General features: G+C 48.4%; 1 protein-coding gene and 1 long non-coding RNA gene across 12 annotated transcripts in view; one reads left to right on the plus strand and one right to left on the minus strand.

The window, feature by feature from the left end:
* The window catches only part of LOC119390078 (protein HIRA), a 298,608-nt gene that overhangs the window by 17,057 nt on the left and 257,150 nt on the right, over positions 1-24,401 (minus strand). For 10 of the 11 annotated variants that reach the window (XM_049414645.1, XM_049414644.1, XM_049414648.1 and 7 more), the window contains exons 12-17: positions 24,283-24,388; positions 19,382-19,672; positions 17,597-17,685; positions 5,064-5,220; positions 4,009-4,133; positions 3,528-3,708 (exon numbers count right to left, since the gene is read on the minus strand). In XM_049414645.1, coding sequence (XP_049270602.1) covers positions 3,528-3,708; positions 4,009-4,133; positions 5,064-5,220; positions 17,597-17,685; positions 19,382-19,672; positions 24,283-24,388 — 949 coding nt within the window. The remainder of the gene's footprint in view (positions 1-3,527; positions 3,709-4,008; positions 4,134-5,063; positions 5,221-17,596; positions 17,686-19,381; positions 19,673-24,282; positions 24,389-24,401) is intronic. The other variant, XM_049414641.1, reaches the window with a different exon arrangement.
* LOC125758044 (uncharacterized) overlaps positions 82-24,401 on the plus strand; it is a 276,116-nt gene continuing 251,796 nt past the window's right edge. The window contains exon 1 of the long non-coding RNA XR_007415766.1: positions 82-325. This is a non-coding gene — a long non-coding RNA (uncharacterized LOC125758044). The remainder of the gene's footprint in view (positions 326-24,401) is intronic.

A 24,401-nucleotide genomic window follows, 5' to 3' on the forward strand; every position in this document is an offset into this window, starting at 1 on the left:
TTTATTGCACGGACATTTGGGTTTGTGGCATCATTGGTCAAGAGAAGAGGGAGCAATTTCTAGCCGACTTTTAGAATTACAGTCGACGTCTGATTTCCCGGACGCCCGAAATTCCGGACATGCCTGATTTCCCGGACTCATCTGTGGCACCGTCAAGTTCCCCATAGAGTCAATGTATTAAAAAGTCCGAAATTCCGGACGCTTATAGCCTTCGCCATCTGATTTCCCGGACTTTTTACTGTTAACCGCCGACCCAGAGTCACCACCAACGCCGCCATTTTGGTTGTTTTCATATCCTCGAACCCACCATACTCGCATCGCAGGTGTGGTATAGGTGTGGCCAGAAGCACCGCCGCACCACGCCGCGGCTGCCGTAACCTCGAAACTGCACGTGTCAATCCGTTGCCAGCCGTAGCTTAGCCAAGCCAAACGTCACTGTGTTCGTTCACGTGTTGTTTTGTCTGATCTGCCAGCTCTGCGGTCGTTTCTGTGGTTGATTGTTCAGTGATCATGTTTCCCGACCTTCAGCATCCACCGAGTTCCTAGCTGCTTCGTGCTGTGCTTTTCGCCGACCGGATTCGCCGTTTACAGCGATGGCACCGACTGCTCCTTCGTCTTCGTCCGCGCCTTCGAAGCGCACAAAGCCTCCTCGTAGGCTCACGATGAGAAGAAAGCCGCCATCATTGAACAAGTCCAAAGCGGTCGGTCGCAGACAGAGGTGGGGAGGGAGTTCGGAATTTTGAAGCAAACTGTTTCGGACTTCATCAAAAACAAGGTGAAGATCTTCGAAGTGGCTGCCAAATCAACCGGGGCTGGAAAGAAGAATGCGAGTCGGGGTGTTTACCCGCAGCTCGAGGAAGCGCTCCTCGTGTGGCTCAGTGCCATGATCGCTAAGAAAATCCTGGTGTCAGGCGACATCCTGAAGCAGAAGGCGGAGGTTTTCGCACTTCAGATGAACATGAAAGACTTCAAGTTCAAGAAGATGTGCGGAGAAAGCGGCGCTGTCGACGATTCCATTGTCGCCGAATATCGGGATGGAAAGCTGCAGTCCTTGCTTCAGCAGTTTCCACCTAATGATATTTTCAACTGCGACGAAACTGGACCGTTTTACAAGCTGCTGCCAGAGAAAATGCTTGCATTTGCTGGTGACCCCTGCCACGGCGGCAAGCACAGCAAGGAGCGGCTCACTGTCCTCGTTGGCAGCAACATGTCAGGCAGCGAGAAGCTTCCGTTACTAGTAATAGGCAAGTCGAAGCATCCAAGATGTTTCAAGGGGGCAGTAACTCTGCCTGTTCTCTATGAAGCTAACAAGAAGGCGTGGGTAACGCAGCAGCTATTCGAAGCGTACGTGCGCAAGCTGGACAGAAGGTTCGAGCAGCAAAATCGAAGAGTTCTGCTGTTTGTGGATAACTGCGCTGCGCATGGCCACATCAAGAACCTAAAGGCTGTACAGATTGAATTTCTGCCGCCGAACACCACAGCAATCCTGCAGCCAATGGACCAAGGCGTGATTCGTAACTTGAAGCATCATTACAAATCACGCGTGCTCGGCAAGATGGTGCTCTGCTCCGACAGCGGGAAAAGCTATGCTGTTGACTTCAGGTCTGCCGTCGGCATGCTAGCGGAATCGTGGAAGGCGGTTACGCAAGAGACTCTGCGGAACTGTTTTCGCCACGCGGGCTACACACTCGATGCCAAGACAGCTGTCTCGCCCCAAGTGGACAGCGTGTGTGACGAACTGCCATCCGCGGACGTTGCCTTCGACGATCTGCGCGCTGCCGGCTTGTCGATTCCAGCCGGGATAACCTTTGAGGGCTTCGCCGGCGCTGACAAAGACCTCAAGCTATGTGCGGAGTTGACCGATGACGAAATCATTCGTCAAGTTACGGAGGATTCCGACGACTCCGACACCGAGAATGAAGAGCCAGCTCCTACACAGCCAACGAGCTCGGAGTTGACGCGAGCACTGATGACACTGTCATCGGTGTACAGAGGCAACATGACGTTGACTGAAATTGAGGCAGACATGATCGTGGGCAAGCGGAATGCCGTGCAAAAGAAAATAAGAGACTTCTTTGCACCCAAGTGCTGACCTATGAGGTAGCGCCGGCCACGTTTTTTTTTTTTTTTTTTTTTAATAAACGGCTCTTTTCAGAGCCACCTAAACGATGCATTGGCTGAATTGCAATGGGAATCTTGTACTCCGGCCGTGACCCTCTCCGTCAGCGAAAAATACCTACCAAAAAGGTGCGTTTTCACGTGCATTCGTTCTTCCGGACTGCCCGATTTTCTGGACGTTTTCACGGTCCCTTGAGGGTCCGGGAAATCAGACGTCGACTGTAATCGTAAATTCCAGGTCGCGCGCTGCTCTATAATGTTTGGCTCATATGTTCTCACGAGCCTCGACTACCGATCAGTAGCATTTTCTGACCATTCTGGCCCTTTTAAGAATACACAGAAATAGAGGTAGAGGGACGAGTTGACGGTGCAGGCAAGTGCATCTCCTCCTGTGGTCACCCAGTGAGTGCACTGTAACATAGTGCTTGGGGAACATAGATTGCATGCACACAATCGGGCAAAGGTGGGGGCTGCTCTGCGCGACAAACGACCATAGCAGCTAAGCACATATGCAGCTGATACTCCCTATTTTGCAGGTAACCTGCGGTGGGAGCGAATCACTTCATGTGTGCTGTCTTCTCGTGGGCCTACTGTTGGAGCCATTTCGAAGTTTTGTACACACACACAACTTGAAGCAAGAAGCAATGCATTACAACGTCTTCCCCAAAGGCAGTCTGCAGCACCAAGAAATCTTATTAAAACACCCACTGTATGGTTCTTAGAGCTTGAATTCATAGAAATGTTTGCTATTCAAACAATTACAGCTTTAACAAGCCTAGCAACGCAGTTCTAGTTATTGTATTTGGTGAGCTCACAAATCCATTGGTGATAGAAAGCTTTTTAAAGGGTCTGTAAACAGGCTCCAACAGCGCATGTCCAGTCCTCCTCGTTCACGAAGTGACATTAACTTGCCCACGGGCAACTTGACGTAGCACCAACTTTGTCAATTGGTCCTCTTCAGTACGAAACAGCGACTTGGCTCTGTGGTGATGCGGTTTTGGCTGCGTATTTACCGCACTTCTTTACTGCTCTGTTAGCGTAACTCTGGCGCTGCTCTGACACAAGCTACACGTGGAGGAAGCCTTGCTCGGTCGTTCGATGCGTGCCGATGACGTAATTGCTGACACCGTGTTACGTTGCCGAAGTGGCTGTAGTCACGACATCAGGCTACGCCTACTCCTCTTCGCTGCCGAGAAGGTTAGGAAGGCTGAGCGAGAAACCGAAACCAGCCAAAGTGGCTTGTTTTATACCTTGTAACTTCCTTATTGCAGCACTTATTTGCAAAATTCTTGCAGCAGCATGTCCACATCGTACAAGTGTGCAGTTATCGCTTCATCACTCATTTTGGACAGCGGGACTGTTTACAGGCTCTTTAAAATTATTGCTTTGTACTTAAAACCGGTATTTACCTGCTGTTGTTGTTGTTGCTGCTGCTGTTGCTGCTGCTGAAACTGTAGTGTGCGGTCTAGTGGAGGTCGACCGCGCTTTTTCTCAGGTGGCCTTGCCACGACTGGTGTCGTCTCTGTGGCTTTCCGCTTACCCGTCGGCATCAGCGATTCATTAGCAGGCTTGGCTGCTGGCTTCTCAGACCTTAGAAAAAAACTATCACTTAGTCAGCGAGCAATAATGCAGCACTTACAGATTTCAGCACTTCAGAATTCACGTTAGAGACTGGTTGTTACAAAAGTCTGCAGTGTTGCTAGCATGCTCTGAAGCAACCAACCAAAGGCACACATTCAGTCATAGAAAGTCTAAGGAATTGAATACACAATTAACTGTTTCAACTGACCTCATAAATCTGTCTGTGCATAGCTACAAGTGTAAGTTGAGGCAATGCGACTGGCCTTTCTACAAACCAGTGAACTATGGCATAACCTAAATCCAACTCACAGGTCAGAAGCTGCCGCTGACACAGCCGGGGGAGCGGAATTTGGCAGAGTGTTCACCGCTGTGGTGGCGGGCGTGTCTTTCTCCAAGCCTTGACCTTGTGTTGCAGGTGTTGCTGCCTGTTCTTCCTAGAAAGACAAAAATGTCCAGGTGCATGCAGTTTGCAGAGTGACAAAGAACTTGTATCATGTCTACTATAGTAACAGGCAGTCTTGCTTCACAAGCATGCATCAGCTATGTCTAGTGTAATAAACCACTGACATCTCTCATTCGAAGTAACTCTCATTGGCGATGAGTTGCTTGAGAAGCATTTCTTTTCACAATGCCGACCTTCACTTGAAACTTTCAATCGATCAATCAAAGCCTTAGCATGAGAGTCGTTGTGGGGCGTGACTTGATTGAAACAGCCACTCATGACAAGGAATATGCAGGCCGTCACACGATGGTGCTGAGAAACAGCTTCGAAATCAGTAGTATTTATGCCCATGGCAAACTGGCACACCAAAGGCCTTCGGAAACGTCTGTATGAAAAGCAACTGGTCCCTTTCAGGAGGGGAGATATCTAAATTTCTTAACTAGCTTGAAGAGCTAACCTCGTGTGCAGCTCTTCAACAACACAAAAGTCAAAGAATAAAATGGTGCCTAATTTGCTAATAAATTTGGCACAAGTGAGAAAAACTTTATATATATATATATAGCAATGGCAAACATTTGACCGGACAGCCTACATTTGTATCGTTTTGTCAGTTTCCGTTTAGAGGTGCAACAATGCTTTGCCGCGCCGCTTACTCAAAGCATATAAAGAAGGAGACTGTGTTGTACCGTATGTAAGAGCAGCAAAGTTTCATTTTGGTAAAGGGTCATCCAACAAAAAACAAAGAGGCTCACCTCAAAGGACTTTAGTTTGCCTGAGAGTCGGGAATAGTACAGATACACGTCTACTCGCTCGCAGGACAATCACTTGCACTTTGCAAAAACCTTAATGTGCAGTGAAGCAAAAGCCACTCTCCTCAAGGCGTGGAACAAAGAAAAACACGAGCACTGCCTCCTGTACGAACCTGAACGGCCGGAGTCTTGTCTGAGGACTTGTCGCAGAGATCTGTTGCAGGAACACTGGAGGACTCGTCTCGCTTCTCAATGATGATCCTGCTTTTGCTCTCGGTGGACGAGCTGAAGTTAGGCAATGCTTGACTGTTGAATGGCACGGGAACATCTCTGCAATGGGAACCCTCATGCGCTTCATTCACAAACAGCTACAGCTATCGAATGACAGAATGAGCACAGAACGGAAAACAGCTCCCCGTCTTCCGCGCCGCGCTCACTTTGTCATGAATCACCAACTTAGCCAAACCTCTGGCCCTCATTAACAAATGGATGCTCCTCAGAAGAAGAGTTACTATGCTGAGTCACTCTGAACTGCACAATCATGGCCCCTCCCATATTGGGTGACTTGCTAAAGTTACAGTTGGTGACAAATCCAGCTCAATGTGATTTCAATTCTAGAAATGTCACTTTTCCTTCAGCCCAGACACTGCATGTGGCTAAATTTCGTTGGTTCGGTGCCTGTTACAATCTGCTTGTCGCGAAACGTATGGCCCCCAATACACGTCATGTGCAATTCTAATCCCGTGATGCTAATGCTAGCCATCATTAATGGCTAGTTTGGTGCAGTAATGAAGTATGGAAATCAACTTGCAGGTTACCCTATGATAAAGTGAAGCCTCGTTAATATGTAGCTGCCGGGAACACAGCATAACTACCATGGGTCGGCAAACTCACTCACGAGTCAACTCACTAAGACTCACCCAGACTCAGATCGAGCCGTGAGTCTGAGTTAGTCCAGTTGAGAAGAACTTTAGCGAGTCTGACTGAGCTCCACCTTTTTTGCCGACCTATGATAACTACGCACTAAACAGTAGTACGCACTAACCACCAAGCACAAGTCTGCGCCTCCTGGTGTGCGCTGACACCGCAAAGAATGAATTAAATGCAATGCCACATCAAATATTACCTAAAGTAACCATTACAAAGCCTGTTCTTCCGTTTTGTCTAAGCGCCGATTCCGGCTCTCATATGCCGGCTCTCTCGCATGACCGTCCGACTATGCGTGGTGGCAACGTGAAGCTGCAATTCGAAACTATCAGATGGTCTGGCGACGTGCACTGCAGCAGGGCAGACAGACACACCTATCAGCTTTCTGCGATATACTACTGGGCAAAAACTGATACCGTTTCACTTCAACGCGCAACTGCTGCGTGGAGCTCATTGTACCTGGCTAGTAGCGTGTAGAGCATCACCTACTCGGCTCACGCCACCATTGCAGGGCTGCTTGCTGTACCGTACGCGCACATCTGCATTGGGAATATTCTTTGCCCCACTTCCCTCCACGCAATGTACGGGTACAGCGAGTAGCTTGTTGCGTCCACGCGGTGACGACAAGCTTTCTGCAAGCGTGACCTCCACAATGCTCTATTGGTCCTGCGTGAGAAGGCAGCAACTTACAGAGGCACAGTGCGTTTGTGCCGTCGCATGATAAAATCTTAGTGCTACGTTTGGTGCACCGTATCGAAAGTTTCGAATATTCGTCGAATATTACATTCGAAATATTCATATTCGATTCGAAAATCGTGTATTCGAGAAGTTTCGAATATTCGAAAAATTCGAATATGCGATTCGATTATCATGCATAAAATAACTCGTCCTCCACATTTCTGCTGCGTTCGTATCGCTAAAAACGTTGCCGAGAGGAGCGATAAACATCCTAAGTACACGGAGGCACGATATCTGCCTGCGACGAGCGCCCCAATGCGTATGATTTATTGCTGGTGTATCTCCGATGTGCAGCGCTGTTGGCGATCATGTAACCGTGCATTTTCAATATTATGCGGCCGTAACGTGCCGCACTACCACTCGTTCACTATGCGGAACCACTTCTGAAGAAAGACAGTGACCCACGTGACTGGTGGCGGACTGTAGGCACCTTCAGATACCCCAGTCTGGCAAAGCTTTGCCCCATGTAACTCCCTATACCAGCCACTTCTGTTCCAAGCGAGCGTGCCTTTTCAGTGGCAGGGAGGGGGGGGGGTTGTCTCTGTTACAAGGGAGTGCCTGCTGCCTGATCATGTGGAGCAACTCATATTTCTTCATGATAAGATGTAGTCATTACTTTCATTGTGCAGTGATATTTGCTTGTGTTGTGATGTGCATTGTGCTAGCCTGGACATTGTGTTCTGGAGATAGCAGTGTATGTTCTGTTGCCGTCAGGCTGTTAATGTTTTTTTTTTTCAAATAGCTAAATGTTAAATAAACTAATAATAATAAAACGAAAAAAGAACGTTTCGGAACAGAAGTGAAGTTCAAACGCAGCATCGCCATGGACATCAATTGTCGACTTGGCTTGACTTGAGACTGGTTGAACGCCTTTTGTTTGCGTGTGTTGTTGGCGGTGCCATTTTATTGCTTTGTTCCCGTTGGTGTGCTACATCGTTGAACGTTGTTTTATCGAGGAACGATTCAGTACGGTGTTATATCGTGCATAATGATTATGACAGCATTAGCGAAGACATCACTGTTTATTCTATCTTCTGCCTTCTCCCTGAGGCGGCCGCCAAGCGCGTGCCATCTCACAGCGCCGTCGTCGGTAGCGACGCCTTGTACAGTAGAACCCCGCTGATACGTTTTTGAAGGGACCGTAGGAAATAAACGTAAGAGACGGGAAACGTAAGAGCCGAAAAACAGGAAAAACGACAAAATATTTTGTGGCACAGAATTTTATTTCAATTCTTACGAGCAGCACGAAAATTGGCGCGCTCAGCCGCGATCTAGTCGATGGATAGAAACGCGGAGCTTAGGACGGCCTTATCCACAGAAATGTAATCAACGTATGTGATTTTTTTAACACCAGCAGCTGTAGGCATGAAAGAACTAAGCACACGCAATCACGACCGGCGCGACGAGTCCGACCGCGAATCGCACGCACGACCATGCGAGCTCCAACCAGCTCGAACTCCTCCCGTTCTCCGACAAATAACGATGATGATGAGTCTACGCCAACGCGATGGCAGAAGTAAATGCCAATCTCGAAGGCCTTGCTTTCGCAAGCAATTACGTCATACACGCCATGTTTGTGCAATGCAAATCTCAGAGGCTATGCTTTTGTCAATAGTAAATGCCAATCTCGAAGGCCTTGCTTTCGCGAGCAGTCACGTCATAGACGCCATCTTTGCAATTTGAATCTCGAAGGCCATGCTTTTGTTTGCATCAACTGCAAGATTCTGTTGCTTGCGCCTCTCATGCGGCTAATATTACGGTCAAACGAGGCCAAGCTGCGTGAAAATGCACCATGGCCGCTCTCTTTGGTAGTCACTCGGTCGGCTCCGGGCGCACTTCGCGACGTATCATACGGGAACGGTCCGACAGTTACGACGTAACAGCGGGGTTCCCAATACATTGTATCCTATGGGAGCTATGCCGGGACCGGCGGAAAACGACGTAACAGCCGGGAAAACGCAGCAGTGAGGAACGTAACAGCGGGGTTCTACTGTATAACATATCCCCTTTTGCAAAAAAAAAAAAAAAACACAGTTCTCCTTTACTGTCTAACATAGTCCTTCAACTTCTTCGGAGTCTTCTTCTTACGTGCGCTTCTTCTTACACACGCATCACATCCTGACAGGTTAGGGGAAACTTGCGTGCTCTCTGCCGCATATGCTCCAGGGTCTGCATTTTCACGGCTATCCACTCCTGATGTGTCAGGTTGTGATGCACTAGATGACTGATTAGATGTCGGTGACCAGTTCATGACAGCAGAGGTGCCGGATTTCATTTTGTTGACAGCTCCATGGTGAACAGCGGCTAACTTCGATGCGTTCCACACTCGCCCATCTTCCAACAGATACGAGGCTGGTCCACGTTTTTCAATTATCTTCTAGGGCGCGGAGAATTGTGGAGACAGCTTGCCATGAACTGTGGATAACTTAACCCGTACGTAATCACCAACGACGAAGCTGGGTACCTTGGCTCCACGTTTTTCATCGGTGTAGCTCTTCGACATCCTTTGCTTGTTTCTTACGCGCTCTCGCAACTGCTCAATCGCCCTTGACGGGTCCGCGCTGAAGCATTTGTCAGGCAATCCCACGATGTCGAGTCTTGTGCGAGGTTGGCGTCCATGAAGAAGAACAGCGGGTGCCACACCAGTAGTCGCGTGAGGCGTACAGCGATATACTAGCAGGTAATCAAGCATGGCTGTTCTTATATCACGGCGTTCAAACAGGGCTAGTTGAATATATGACTTCAGCACCCTATTAAACCTTTCCACCAAGCCGTTAGCTTGCGGGTAATACACAGAAGAGTTGTAATGCGTTATTCCGCGTTCTGTGAGAAATTCTTCAAAGCTTGCTGAAGAAAACTGTGGTCCATGATCGGATACGAGACCACGTGGGTATCCTTCTCGTGCAAAAAGTTCAAGTAAAAACTTCTTTACTGTAGAAGTGGTCGCATCTCGTACGAAAGCCACTTCGGGCCACTTGCTGTGATAGTCAATAACAGTAATGGCAAATCGGCAGTCGGCTGAAGCTTGCGTGAAAGGTCCCACGATGTCGATAGCAATCTTTTTCCAGGCTCTGTCAGGAAGAGGAACAGGTTGCATCGGCGCTGCAGAGGTACGTGCAGACTTGTCACAAGACTGGCAAATCACACACGTGCGCACAAGTTCTTCAATGTGGCTATCCATGCACGGCCACCAATAGGACTCTCTCAGGCGCGCTTTGGTACGACTAATGCCTGGGTGTGACTCGTGGGCCAGATCCATAAGACGCCGTGTCACAGTCGCAGGCACGACAATCCTGTCACCCCGGCACAGTATATCACTGACGACAGAGAGTTCAGCTCTCACGTAAAAGTAAGGCAGCAACTCTTTTGACAATGCTTTCTTGTCAGGCCAAGAAGTAGTCGTGAAGTGCTTAACTTCACAAATAACCTGATCATTGGCACTTGCTTCTTGAAGTTCTTGCATGGTAACTACTGGAGACAAAAGACATATAAATTCTTCTTCGGATGTATCGCGGATTGAACTCTGTACGGGTAACCTGGAGAGCGCGTCGGCCACGACGTTTTCGCTGCCCTTCCTGTATTCAACGGTATAGTTGTAGCAGAGCAACCGTGAGGACCAGCGCGCAATCCTTAACCCCTTCAGGGTTTTCGCCGTACATGTACGGCAGAAGCTTCCTGGTACCAAAGGGTTTTCGTCGTACATGTACGGCATAGCGTTTATTTTTAAAACGCGCGCCTTTTTCGATCATTTCTCTTGTTTGGCCTGTGCTTCAACACTTCGGGAATATGTGGAATTTTTTTCATGCGCCGATGTCTCTCCGTTGTATTTTTTTCTCGCTTCCCAAAACGGCGCGCCGCCTATCGCTTGCCCATCCGAGCGCGTTCGCGGTGCAGCTGGTTTAAAGTGCGCGCCTTTTTCGATGATTTCTCTTGCTTGGCATGTGCTGCCACGCTTCGGGAATACGTGGAATTTTTTTCATGCGCCGATGTCTCTCCGTTGTTGCTTTTTTTATGCTTCGCAAAATGGCGCGCCGCGCGCCGGCTATCGCTTGCGCAACCGAGAGCGCCCGCGGCGCGGTTTGGTTTCAAACGCGCGCCTTCTCCCTTTTCTCTTGCTTGGAATGTGCTGCCACGCTTCGGGAATTCGTGTAATTTTTTTATTGCGCCAATGTCTCTCCGTCTTTTTTTGTTTTCTTTCCAAAGAGGCGCGGCGGCTTGTAGTCTCGCATCAGAACGCGCGCACGCGGTCCGGCTCGTTTCGGTTTCGTCCTTCGGGTGGTTTTCGCTTCTTGCGCCCGCAGAGCGGATGGCTGTTTGGTTTCTAATCTCTCAAAGGGTGACCGCTTGTTACTCTCTCATTTATTGCACCCCGGCGCGCGATTACATCTGTTTCCGCGCGGCGCTAAATTACACAAACGACGCCGCCGTGATTGCGTTTCCTGTTTTGGGTTCTCGGAAAAACTAACTACGTCTTGTTGGCGATAAGACGAAGTATTACTGTAGCTTTTTCACTCGTTTTGCTTTCCGGACGGGCGCAGAACCATAGAGTTTTCTTCCGTGCGCTCACTAACGCAGTTCGCTCACGCTATGGAAGCGCGCGTTGGTTGCGCTGCTGCCGGTGAGTCGAGCAGCGATTCTTCCGATGCGGACTATTCCCCAATTGCCGATCAGAATCTGATTCATTGGATTTCAGTTCGTCAGACGAGGAGTTTTGACGAGTTCAGACTCCGATGACGATCAAGGAGCGACATCTGAAACGCGTGCGCGGGGAGCCATGCTTCAAAGACTATCACACGCTGAAAAGTTTTTAGTGTTTGAGCACGAGCGTTTTTAACCGGAAACGTAGTCTGGTACGCTTATTTTTGTATGTTTGTGAGCTATGTTTAACACAATGCATAATTTTTATTCATAAAAAACTGTGAAGCTTCTTTTTTTTTTTTTAGGATTCTGCTTGATTTTACTACGAATAAACCATATGTATGTAGCAACAAAACTGATTTTTTTGTCACTTTACGGTCACGAAAAAAAATTTTAGACAATTTTTTTCTTAAATAGAATCGTCTGAAGAATTTATTTCAGCAATAAAAAAATTACACATTTTTGGACTGGATTTCGCGAAAAAATTCGACCCTCAAAGGGTTAATGGTCGGTGACCAGTGCCTTTCGTCGAAAGGAGCGTAACCAAAGCCGCGTGATCTGTTCGTAAGATGAAAGGTCGTCCCCACAAGTAAACGTGCCAGTGTTCGCAAGCCCAGACGCAGGCAAGGGCCTCACGTTCGCCGACTGAGTATTTCCGTTCATGCGGTTGAAGTGTGCGTGAGGCAAATGCGACAGTTTGCAGCGAGGTTCCGTTATCCTGCTGAAGTACAGCACCTAGACCGTATCCGGAGGCATCAGTTGTAACGTACACAGGTAAGTGAGGATCAAAAACATGAAGAACTTCGCAAGATGTAAGCAGAGATTTCAGCCGCTCCAAACTGCTGTTTGCTGCCGCACTCCAAACGAAAGGCGCATTTCCCCGAAGCAAGGCACGCATTGGCTCGACAACATCAGAAAAATGAGGGATGAACTTGGAGTAGAAGCCTGCAAGTCCCAGCAGCGAGCGAAGTTCGTTTATAGTTGTAGGTGATGGTGCCTTGGTTATCGCCTCAATGGATGACATCAACGGAAATAATCCTCTGGCGGTGACAACGTGGCCTAGAAAAGTCAACTCTGCTACGTCAAAAACACATTTGTGGTTGAGCCTGAGGCCAGCATCAGAAAGACGTTTCAAAACAGCGCGCAAATTGCCCAAATGATCCTCTCGGGAGTGCCCATACACGATGATGTCATCAATGTAGAATAGGACACATTTGCACCCTTTCAGGATCATATGCATCATTTTCTGAAACGCTGAGGGCGCCGATGCCAGTCCGAAGCAAACCCTCTTGAAGCGAAATAATCCGTCATGCGTTATGAACGTGGTAAGGTCACGGCTCTCTGGACTGAGCGGTAACTGGTGGTATGCAGAAGCTAAATCTAGCTTCGAGAAGCGCTGTGCCCCAGCCAAGCTGTTCAGGAGTTCCTCAGTTTGCGGCAAAGGAAAACTGTCGACTACTACAGCTTTGTTTGGCTCCCGTAGGTCAACGCACATGCGAATCGAGCCATCTTTTTTTCTGGCTACGACAATAGGTGAGACCCACTCTGAAGAGTCGACGCGCTCAATGATGCCCTGAGCTTCTAATTTCTGAACTTCGGCCGAGACTTGCTCGCGAATGACGAGTGGTAGTCGTCTCAACTTGCTGGCCACCGGTTGGACAGACGCGCGAACTTTGACCTTGTGAGTAAAACCTTTCACAGTTCCCAGCTCTTTTGAAAATAGGTGCTCAAACTCGGACCGTAATTCTGGAGGTAGCACAGGAGTTTCTTGCGTCATTAGAAGACACCTGAGAGGCGACCCTTGAATCTTCATATCCAGAGCCGCGATGCCATCTAGTCCAAGAATGGTTGTTCCTCCAGGCACAACGTAAAGTAGGACAGAAGTGCATCGGCCATGGAATGAGGCCTTAGCAATGAAACATCCTTGTATAGGAATTGCTGACTTAGAATAATCGAGGAGCTGGACGGACGTAGACGTCAGTGGATACGCTTTGGAAAAGTGGCGTTGGTAAAGTTCTTCGGCCAAGATCGAAACCGATGATCCTGTGTCGATCAAGAATGACACAGAAATTCCTTCAATTTCCAACGCTGCGTAAATTCCCTTTTTACGGCTCCAGATTTGACAGACACTTAGGTGGTCGTCTGGGTCAGCTGTGTCGTTATCTTCGGCGACATGCTGAACATGTTTCTCACACTTTCGTAGCGACTTGCACACCTTTTCAAAATGGCCCATTTTCTCACACTTTCGACACTTATGTGCCTTGGCCTTGCACTGCGAGCTATTTGCAAGGTGGGCCGTAGAACCACAACGGTAGCATTCCTGCTCTTTCTGAGATCTGCGACACTGACTTTGCATGTCATAGCAAGTACACGTGCTACAATGCCTTTCTCTCTGATATGAAATATTAGCATCTTTTACACGATGAACTTGTGATTCATTTTGTGCAAGTTCTCTTGCTTCTCTAGTCGCTTGATCGTGCTGTTTCGCAATGGTAAGAGCCCTAGAAAGCGTGAGAGACTCTTCCAGCAGAAGGCGTTCATGTAAATACCCACTTGTAGTTTTCTCAATGAGCTGGTCGCGTATCATGTCGTCCGCCAGGTCACCGAAATTGCATGCTCCTACGAGACTTCTCAGCGCGGTGACGTAATCAGCCGCAGTCTCACCTGGGGCTTGCGTACGTCGACGGAAACGGTGACGCGCTGCAGTGACGTTCACCGTGCTCTTGAAGTGACCTTCCAGCGTCGCGATGGCGTGGTCGAAGTCATCCGGGCTTGGAGACGACGCTAATGTTCCTCCCGCAGCGCTTGCAGCCATAAGGCATGGGTCGTCCGTTGTCGTCAGTGTCTGGAAAATGCGCTGTCCTTCCAATCCCAAGCAGTTGAGCAGGATCACCTTCCGACGAATAGCAGGTAGATCGGAGGCGCCCGAAGCAATCATGTAGTTCTTGAATGCCTGAATCCATTGCTCCCATGGGATGTCCGGGTGTCCAGGTGAAGACAGGAACGGAGGTGGCGGTTGTAGCCCCGAAATACTCATCGTGGAGGAAGTCTCAGCTGAGTGTCAAGCCGGTAGCACATGGGTTGGTGAATCTTCGTCGCCAAAATATGTTATATCGTGCATAATGATTATGACAGCATTAGCGAAGACATCACTGTTTATTCTATCTTCTTCCTTCTCCCTGAGGCGGCCGCCAAGCGCGTGCCATCTCACAGAGGCGTCGTCGGTAGCGACGCCTTATATAACATACGGCTCCTTTAGCTTGATTGTTGCTGGTACTTTTGTGCTGACTTTTCGTGTGAACGCACTCTCCGTCGATGGCAACACCGGCGAAGCGGCCCAAGTACGAGGCGAAGGACTTCACCACCAAAGCAGAAATTTTGCATGCCCTGAAAAATGGGCTCTGCCGACAAGAAGTTGCTCCTGTGCCATGACGTCGCCAAACAATACGACGTGAGTCTCCTGAGCGCAGTTAGCATTCTTGCGTATGTGTGGCAGAACACGCCTGCGCACGCCATTGCCAACTGTTTCAAGCACAGTGGCTTTGTTGTACCCGACTCCAGCGATGCCGAAGTGTCGCCGGACGACGGTGCCGACGATGGGCAGGATTTCAGAAGTGTTATGCCTGATGCAGTGACACTAGAGGATTATATCAGCATTGATGATGGCGTTGCCACTGCCGGCTGTCTGACTGATGAGCAAATCGTCAAGGGAGTGATGCATGGCAACGAATCCGAGAACGAAGAGCCTGAAGAGGAGCAGCCACACCATGAGCCACATGGGCCCCCTCGCACTGTGAAGGAAGTCGCGGAGGCCCTCGTCGTCCTTGAAGAATTTTGTTTTGGCACTGCAGACAGCATGCGAGCTGCTGAGCACCTTGAAGGGCTCAGAAAAATTGTGTCCGTGTGAATTTCTGCTCGAAAACAGACACGCATCTGCGATTACTTTGTAAAGTAAAGGTATGCTGAAAAAACTCTTGCACTTATTGTGTCATTTCGACCATTCGATAATTCGGACATTCAGTTAATTCGGACATTTTTTCTGGTCCCTAGAAATCCGAATTAACGAGCTTTTACTGTACAGTCGACGTCCGATTTCCCGGACCCTCAAGGGACCGCGAAAACGTCCGGAAAATCGGGCAGTCCGGAAAAACGAATGCACGTGAAAACGCACATTTTTGGTAGGTATTTTTCGCTGACGGAGAGCGTCACAGCCGGAGTACAAGATTCCCATAGCAATTCAGCCAATGCATTGTTTAGGTGGCTCTGAAAAGAGCCGTTTATAAAAAAAAAATACGACGTGGCCGGCACTACCTCATAGGTCAGCACTTGGGCGCAAAGAAGTCGCTTATTTTCTTTTGCACGGTCCGCTTGCCCGCGATTATGTCTGCCTCAATTTCAGTCAACGTCATGTTGCCGCTGTACACCAATGACAGTGTCATCAGTGCTCGCGTAAACTCCGTGTTCGTTGGCTGTGTAGGAGCTGGCTCTTCGTTCTCGGTGTCGGCATCGGAATCCTCCGTAACTTCATGAATGATTTCGTCATCGGTCAACTCCGCACATAGCTCGAGGTCTTTGTCAGCGTCGGCGAAGCCCTCAAGGGTTATCTCGGCTGGAATCAACACGCCGCCAGCGCGCAGATCGTCGAAGGCAACGTCCGCGGATGGCAGTTCGTCATCGTGAGCCTACGAGGTGGCTTTGTGCGCTTCGAAGGCGCGGACGAAGACGAAGGAGCAGTTGGTGCCATTGCTGTAAACGGCGAATCCGCTCGACGAAAAGCGCAGCACGAAACAGCTAGGAACTCGGTGGATGCTGAAGGTCGGGAAACGTGATCACTGAAGGTAGCGCGCAGCAGCAAACGATCAACCACAGACACGACCGCAGAGCAGGCACAGCTGACAAAACAACACGTGAACGAACACAGTGAGGTTTGGCTTGGCTAAGCTACGGCTGGCAACGGATTGACACGTGCGGTTTCGAGGTTACAGCAGCCGCGGCGCGGTGCGGCGTTGCTGCTGATGCGCGGGTTCAAGGATATGAAAATGAAAACAACCAAAATGGCGGCGTCGGTGGTGACTTTGGGTCGGCGGTTAACAGTAAAAAGTCCGGGAAATCGGATGGCGAAGGCTATAAGCGTCCGGAATTTCGGACTTTTTAATACATTGACTCTATGGGGAACTTGACGGTGCCACAGATGAGTCCGGGAAATCAGGCATGTCCGGAATTTCGGGCGTCCGGGAAATCGGACGTCGACTGTATACCGAATGCAGCTGTGAATGGGAGTCAGATACACGATTCATACAGCACTATACTTTTGCATATTTCCAAGAAGGCATGATAAGTGGTATATATATTGAGAGTACATTAAAGGGGCCCTGCAACACTTTTCTAGTAATCACCGAACGGCTTCATTAAAGGAGATTGTTGCCTCACAAATCGACTGCCAAAAAAATGTTAAAATCCGTCGAGTTCGAGCAGAGTTACAGGGTTTTGAAGTACGTTGTAAGCACTTTCTCTCGTCCCAATGAGCGCGCTGGAAGCTAAGCAGGGAGGGATGGCATGGGGGAAAAGAAGTCACGTCATGCACGCGTCATGACATTGAGCACTTTCTGTTCTTTTTTTTTTCGAACGCACAGCTCACATTCAGTGGGACCACGAGCGCACGGGCGAGCGCGTCGCGCCATCCCACGGCTGCCGCATAACTAGGCAGCTTACGATGGGCAAATCGGCCAATGACTGTGGACTTGGGCATATGGTGCGGTCATTTGGGTTTATGGCATCATTTGTTGAGAGAAGAGCGAGCGATTTCTAGCTGAATTTGAGAATTAGTTGTAAATTCCAGGCCGTGTGCTGCGCTATAATAATTGGTTCAATTTTTCCCAGGAGCCTCAACTAACCAATCAGCAGCGTTTTATGACCATGCTTAAAAAAGTGTTGCAGGGCCTCTTTAAGGTACGTCCAAGTTTTACATATCAAGAATCAACTGAAAAACGAACTATTGGACACACCTTCTTGAGATAACTCATTTTCAAACCTGCAGTTTTTTTTATCACGTTGATGGCTTTTGGTTTTCTCAAAGCCACCTCAATAGTTTTTTGGCTAGTAGGCTGTTTAGAACAGACAAGTGCCAGTTATTGAAGCCTCTGGTGAAGAAGTCCTCCTTTGAGGTCGATAAGCGGGAAAATGCAGTCAAAGTGTTCTGATTCAGTGACAACAGCTCTCTTCTTCATCACTCTCATCCCCTGATTCTTGCTTGCTCTTAAATTCTGCTGTTTTCAGTGCAGCAAGGCTCCACAGTGTCAATGTCATGCAACGAATACTGTCCATGAGAAACGGCAAACGAGCATGGAGGCCTAGCCGACCTCAGTTGCTCCATTATGCTTTGAAGACGCAGATCTGTACTCACCCGACTTCAGGATCAGGAGGAATGAAGAGCGGTGTAATCCGGCGACGCCCGTCGGGCATTCTCGTTTCAATTTGCTTGTCGGTGGGGCCCTGTATCAAAAGCAGAGTGGTGGGAAAGCATTATTCGTTAAACATCTGTCCCTCATCCACGAGGTCACGAAACTTACCACCTGCAACATCATATCTGAGCACTAAGGTGCGAAGCACAGTTTAATACCAAAGATAGTAATTCAAGATGAACAATCCCTAGCTCACAGACAACATCTGAAGGTGATGCTGAGTTTAATTCTACGGCTTCACAGAATAGAATGGCTTTCAGATGCTTCCAGCTTCTGTCAGGTCACTGATGGCAGCGGCCATCTATCGGCAGGACGATGCAACGTTAAAGGGCCAGTAAACAACCCCGATGTCCAAAAATTGTAATGAAAAGACATATGCGCACGTTTGCTATGTGAACATGCTGCCGCAAGAATTTTGTGAGTACGTGCTATAATAAGGAAGTTACAGGGGTTAGAACATCCGTTTCAGCTGGTTTCAAATTTTCGCGCGGCCTCACCACCCTTCTCCGCCACATGGAGGAAAAGGCGTAGCCCGTCGTCGTGACTCCGCCCACTTCGGCAGCGTGACACGACGTCAACAATTGACGTCATGGGCGAGCTTCCGCTTGCTGCGGCTCCTGGTTGTTTTTTGTTTATATTGTCGCACGTGCACCGTAACTTGACGGGCAGTTTTCGGCTCTTCACTATTTTTAAACCTTTGTGACAGTTCACAATGCAGCAGGAATGCGTGCTTGCTTTCTGAGACGTCGAAGGGGCGCGAGAGAAAAGCCTGGAGGACCTCGCTTGCCGCGCGAGCAAGCGCGACCCGTCCGAGCTACCGGAGATTCCCCTCTCCCCGCTCGATTTGCAGCCGGCAACTGAACAACGCTTCGTACGCGCGACAACTGCGTGGCCGAAACCGCATCACCGCAGGGCCAAAAAACAAGGCGCAGTTTCGTAGCGGTGGGTGTGAACAGGAACTGACGTAAACTTGACAATTGTTTGTTGAGACCTGGTTTAGACCAATCGACGAGCTCAGTGCTACGTCAACTCGGCGATCGCCGAGTTGACGTCACTGCGCGTACGAGGAGGATTGGTCAGGCGTAGGAAAGAAGCGCGGGAATTGTTTTTCGAAATGAAGGGTCTGCGCGGCGCGCAGCGCTGTAATATTCGGAAAACGTGATCGCCGCGGTCTACTGTACGGATTAGCGAGCTTGTTTGGCGGGTGTAAAAAAAAAGTCGCAGCCTGTTTACGGGCCCTTTAAGAAAGAAAACGGTTGTATCTCCCACAACTTTTGCAACTGGAGCTTTGTGGAAAATCCAACTTCAATGACAGACGGACCTGTGCCTAATTCGGCACACATGGACAACTGCCGAGTGCTTATAAATCACGGGCTCCTTTCCTTCTACATCAGTGGCCTACATTTGCAATGCAGCTCAATCGTTCCAGGTTTACCTCGAAGCAAGATTTGCTAAAGCAATGAGAGATAAAACCCTTTCTTTCTAGATGCTTCATTGTCCCGTTGATAGACAGTCGCTACCGTCAGTAGACAGATGGGTGTGCACCAGTGCTGCTTCACCTGGGCACTTGCACCTTGTAAGAAAGCCACAAAGTGCCACCACCTAATGAGTATAAATCTAACGGCATGCCTCATACGAACCTTGACAAGATATGTCACTATAAAAAAATCAACACGATCAACTACAGCCGATACAGAAGCATCGATGGCGTCTCTGCACCGCATCACCTTGATGTGCGTTGTGGGGCGGCTGCTATTGCTGTTGGTGTTGATGGGGCGCACCACCGAGTTTGCTGAACTCGCAGGCACATTGCTCGTAGCTGGGCTCGCCGAAGGTGCGACGCCGTTGACTTCCTTGGATAGAGTCGAAGCCGCCGTCCTCTGCTGCTGTTGCGCTTTCGAGTATTGCTCCTGGGCCTTCAACACCTCGGGGTCTTCCACCAGGGTGGTGCCCGACTGCCGCTGCTGGCTTCCCGGACCCGACAAGCTTTTGCCGTACAATTTCTGATGCCACAAGTTCTGTCAGGGCAGCAGAAGAGTTGGAGATACGAATGCAATGAAAAATCTCCATACACTAGAACCCTGTTCCCTGTTCATACATTTTTCTACACACACACACGCGTGCGCGCACGCACGCACACACACAGATATAATATATATATAATTTCACTGAAGCTCTGTCCCAGCAAAAAGCTCTAGACGTCCATGTAGTCCAATAATCATAAACGTATAGTATTTATCAAATGTGTCATCTACATTTTCTATAACATTATGAAATCTATACAAAAACGTCAGTTGCATTAGACATGCCCACTGCACACTTCTGACCACCATTAAGGCACCCCATTGCCACACCATGGTCTTGGCAATTTGTCGCAGTGGAAATTTATGACATTTCAGATACCTCGCAGAGCGCTATTCGACATTGGGATAGTGCCCGTATGCTACCTTGGCGAGAGAGACAAGCCGAAACAGCAATATCTTTAGGCTTGTGCGAATAGTAAATTTTAGGCTCAAAGCGAATTCGAAACGAACAGTAAATTTTAGGCTTGAAGCGAATTCGAAGCGAATAGTGTTCTTGGTGAAATAATTTCGAATCGAATTCGAATAGTATATATCACATATTATAAATAAAAATGAGCATATTTGTCATGACCCAACCAACCTGCACAACATTTTTTTTTTTTAAATTGTAACAAGGCATGCGCAAATGTAATTTTTTTTTTGGTTCAAAGAAGTGGAAGCAACTTTGAATAGTAGCAGGCTTTCGGTAGAATGCAAATGATAACCTGTAAAATATGTTACGTATCAATATTTATTATACTTGGAGCATATAAGCCGGTATAACAAGTTTCTAAACTTAAAAAATGATGAATCGATGTGAGGGTAATATGTTCATTTAACCTTGAAGTGGGACTTTGCGGCAGTGCAGATTTTTCCTGGAAAAATGTATTCACGGCATAGCACCCCTCCACTGCAGTGAAACGACCTTTACAGAAAATTACAAGCGGACAGTGCGGATTTTTTGTGGAAAGATGTATTCACGGTGCAGCACCTCTCTACAGCAGTGAAACCACCTTTACAGGGGGTTATAAGGGGACTAATATACACCTATATTCGTCCATTTCGAATACTTCGAAATTTTCAATAATTTAAATTCGAATCGAAGCGAATTCGAATACTGTATTATTCGTTCGAATATTCGAAGTGCTCGAATATTCGCACAAGCCTAAATATTTTGCTTTTGCTCGAAACTAAGAAAGCAGAAAAGAGCACGCTTGGCACTGCACAGAAAAATCAATCGCTAGCAAATGCCAATGCTTTGAAAAAGTGGACCTGATAGAGTACATTCAAAGGCTTCAGAGATTTTGACACACCTTTTTTCAGTCAAATATAGAATAAGATGCGCAATTTCAGCTAACTCCTGTACTTGGTCATTTGAAATATTAGGTGGTCGTCATTGAGTCCTAATTCTCAGTTTGCAACTGTACATGCTTCAGAGGCCCAGCTGAGCATACTAGTGTCCTTGTTTTACTAATTTGACAGCACGCTCGCATGACTTTACCAGCGTATTTATGCAAAGCTTCCTGAGTACAATGTTTTTTTTCTTGGGGTCCTATGAGAAGCATAATAGAAGAGTACGCATTCTACCATCTTCTCAATCCTCTCAAACTTTTTCAAAAACAGAACAGACAAAGAACAGAAAAATAAAAAGCTACAGTAGTCAAGTATTCCTGATTGCTCCGCACTGCAAACAGTGCAAAAGAAACAGACAAAGCATACACTGAACTGTCTCCTCTTGTGCCACTGTCTCTTGCGACAATTACTATGTGAAACCTAGTTAAAGGAACACTAAAGGGAAAAATTAAGTCGAAGTTGATTGTTGCAATAGCGGTCAAGAAACCTCGTAGTGCTACTTTTGTGCCAAGGAAGTGCTTATTTTGAAATAAAATCACATTTTAGTGGTCCGCATCGCGTTAGCGCACTTCAAATCACCTGCCTTAAATCAGTCTTTCACATGTCACTGCTGCCGTGCCCAACGTTGCCCGCCTTTACTGCACGGCGGCATGCAATGGCGGCGTGCGCCATTCAGGTATCCGGCAACATCACATGCAAGCGGCATTTTGTCTAACTTTCTGTCAGAGCGACTTTCACGAGCGTGCAAAACACACGCGGCAGTATGCGATACCGAAACTACTACTGAGACGAGACTGCGTGAGCGAAGCAGGGCGCCGGGCGAAGCGCAGTTTGGCGAAAACGGAACCTTTGAACTATGCGCACCGTTCCCCATGGCAACGCGAAAGAGGTTCTTTTTTCCATGAACCAAACAGAAACGAACAAACAGCATTTTATTACGTCTCTTGATACATGGAAGGTTCTTTTTTTATTGCTGCTGATTAACTGTAGGCAGACTCTCATACGTCATCAGGATCATTTCCAAAATGTGCCGCTCGTGGCGCTCATCGTGTGATACATTTAGCTTAATTTCTCAGTATGTAAGGCACTGCTGTTGATAATACAGTTGAACCCACTTATAACGATCCCACATATAACGATCTATCGGTTATAACAACCATATTTGGGTGCACTTACGATTTTCCTATGCTAACCATTGAAGCTGCGTTCAGATATAGCGAACATTTTTCAAAGCCTCCTACTTTTACAACGAACACTTGAGGCGTGGTCGCGGTAAAAATATGGCACATACGAAGCGAAAAAAAGTTAAAGCATGCCTTCTAAAGCGTGACAGGGGCGCGCGCTCACGCGTGCCCCGCTCCCGTTTGCTCGCGACTAAGATACCCAGATCGGCGAGCACCGCACGCAGATTTCGGACGCTGCGAGCGAGGTCGCTCACTTTCCAGGCGTTTCTTCAGTGGTAGAATGGCAGTGAGGAAAAAAAAATAGTAGGCAGCATGAAGCCTTGCGGTCAGCTTTCGCACGGTGACGACCGCCTGCGATGAACCAAACAATGCCTTGGAACGCAAGAAGGCATAAATGCAAGAAGTGATAACCACGATAACTTTCCATCGCAAAAAGGTTCACTGCGTCCCTAAACTCGTCGACGCCACAATGTGCCGCAAAAAGTCGTCCGTCTTTTTGGTAACGGCAGAGACCAGTCTATCGGTGATTACGACTTCCGCGCGATTGCGGCGATGCCTTCGCGGATAAGCATCAGAAAAGAGCGAAGGCGAGGTGGCGGCCGTCGATGAACGTGCAGTTATGCCTTATAGCCGACCACCTTATCACAGTCATCTGTAGATATCTGCTCGGCTGCGCGTGTGGCGTACACCGTACACTGCGGATTGACGGCGGTACGAGCGCGCCATGCTTAGCCATGCTGCCGTTCGCAAGTTTGCCGCCTCCGCGTCGTGCGAGACCGCTTTAAAGTGCGCGTCGCTTTGTAGAAACGAAAGTAGCTCGCTGTTGTTGAGCGGCGCGAGCACCAAGAAACGTCGATGCACTGACAGCGAGCGTATACTGCGTGTTTGACTAGGTGACAACTGAAGTGCGCCGCGCATCGTCGTAGGGCCGCGAGAGCATCGCGGAGACGTAGTGCGCGTTGCTTGGAAAATGCTTGTTTTCGCCGATTGACCGAAGAGGCTAGTCGCCGCATCCGTGAACGATCCGGAGTGAAGCAAGCACGAAGAACGTACAAACGTGCGCATACAGCTTACAGCAAGCGGCCCGGCAGTGACTCCGCGACCAGAGTAGGCGGCGCGCTGCACGCAACTAGCCAGGGACGATCGCCTCCACGTCGCGGTACCGCGCTTCGGTGAAACAGTGTCAGCTCATTGCAAAGGCGGTTAATTCACTCGTGAGCACGCAGCCGGCGTCGCTTCACGACGCGAAAAGGCTTAGCTTGTCACCGAAGGGGTTGTTAGCACTTTAATAAAAGTGCACAAAGGAAAAGAAAAACAGCTTGGCCGCAAAGTGCCCGTTTTTAAGGGCGAGTCCATATACAACGAACTACTGATATAACGACCACTTTTCGCGACACTTTCGAGTTCGTTATAAACGGGTTCGACTGTATTGCCATTTTAGACGTCATACATTGAGCTTTCACTCTGACATAAATTGTTATTTGCCTTTGGTGTCCCTTTAACTAGCATAGGGGAATTTCACCTTATATAGTAGACTCTCGTTAAGCAGAACTTGAAGCGACCAGGAAAATATGTCATGTTATACAGGATAGCACAGAACCTCTGTCTATTGGAACACCAGGACGTCGAGCTGAATCGATCACTGGAAACGTGACTTTATAGTCTTTTCCACCTCCTTCTTCTCTTCTCTGCTGCACAGTGGCCCATACAAGTTGACCATTAATGAAACTGCTCAGCGCAAGCTCACCCCATGCTCGTGGTAATATCTTCCGCTTAATTTACTAAGAGATGGAACAGGAGTGCAGAATTCAAGTACGAAACTAATCATACAAGAGGCAATTATTTCATTTAGGCAGCAGTTCCGTTGAAGAGATTTCCATTTCCAGAGTCTACTGTATTCTGGATTCACTGCTGCATTTTCTGCATCAGCCAACCTGACCTTAAGGGTAAAGCCCAATAAACACCAAAATGTTGCTCGCAACCTGTGCATGCTCCACAACAGATTTAATGAGTCCACTGTTTCCTTACTCGTTCCTCCGGACTAATCGGCATCCCAATTTCCTCCTCGGTGAAGTCGATATAGGCCACAGTGCCATCCCAGGAGCACACCAGTAATTGGTTGCCTTCCTGACTCCTGAAATACAAGT

The sequence above is a fragment of the Rhipicephalus sanguineus genome, chromosome 4 (assembly GCF_013339695.2).
Source record: "Rhipicephalus sanguineus isolate Rsan-2018 chromosome 4, BIME_Rsan_1.4, whole genome shotgun sequence".
Lineage (NCBI taxonomy): Eukaryota > Metazoa > Arthropoda > Arachnida > Ixodida > Ixodidae > Rhipicephalus > Rhipicephalus sanguineus.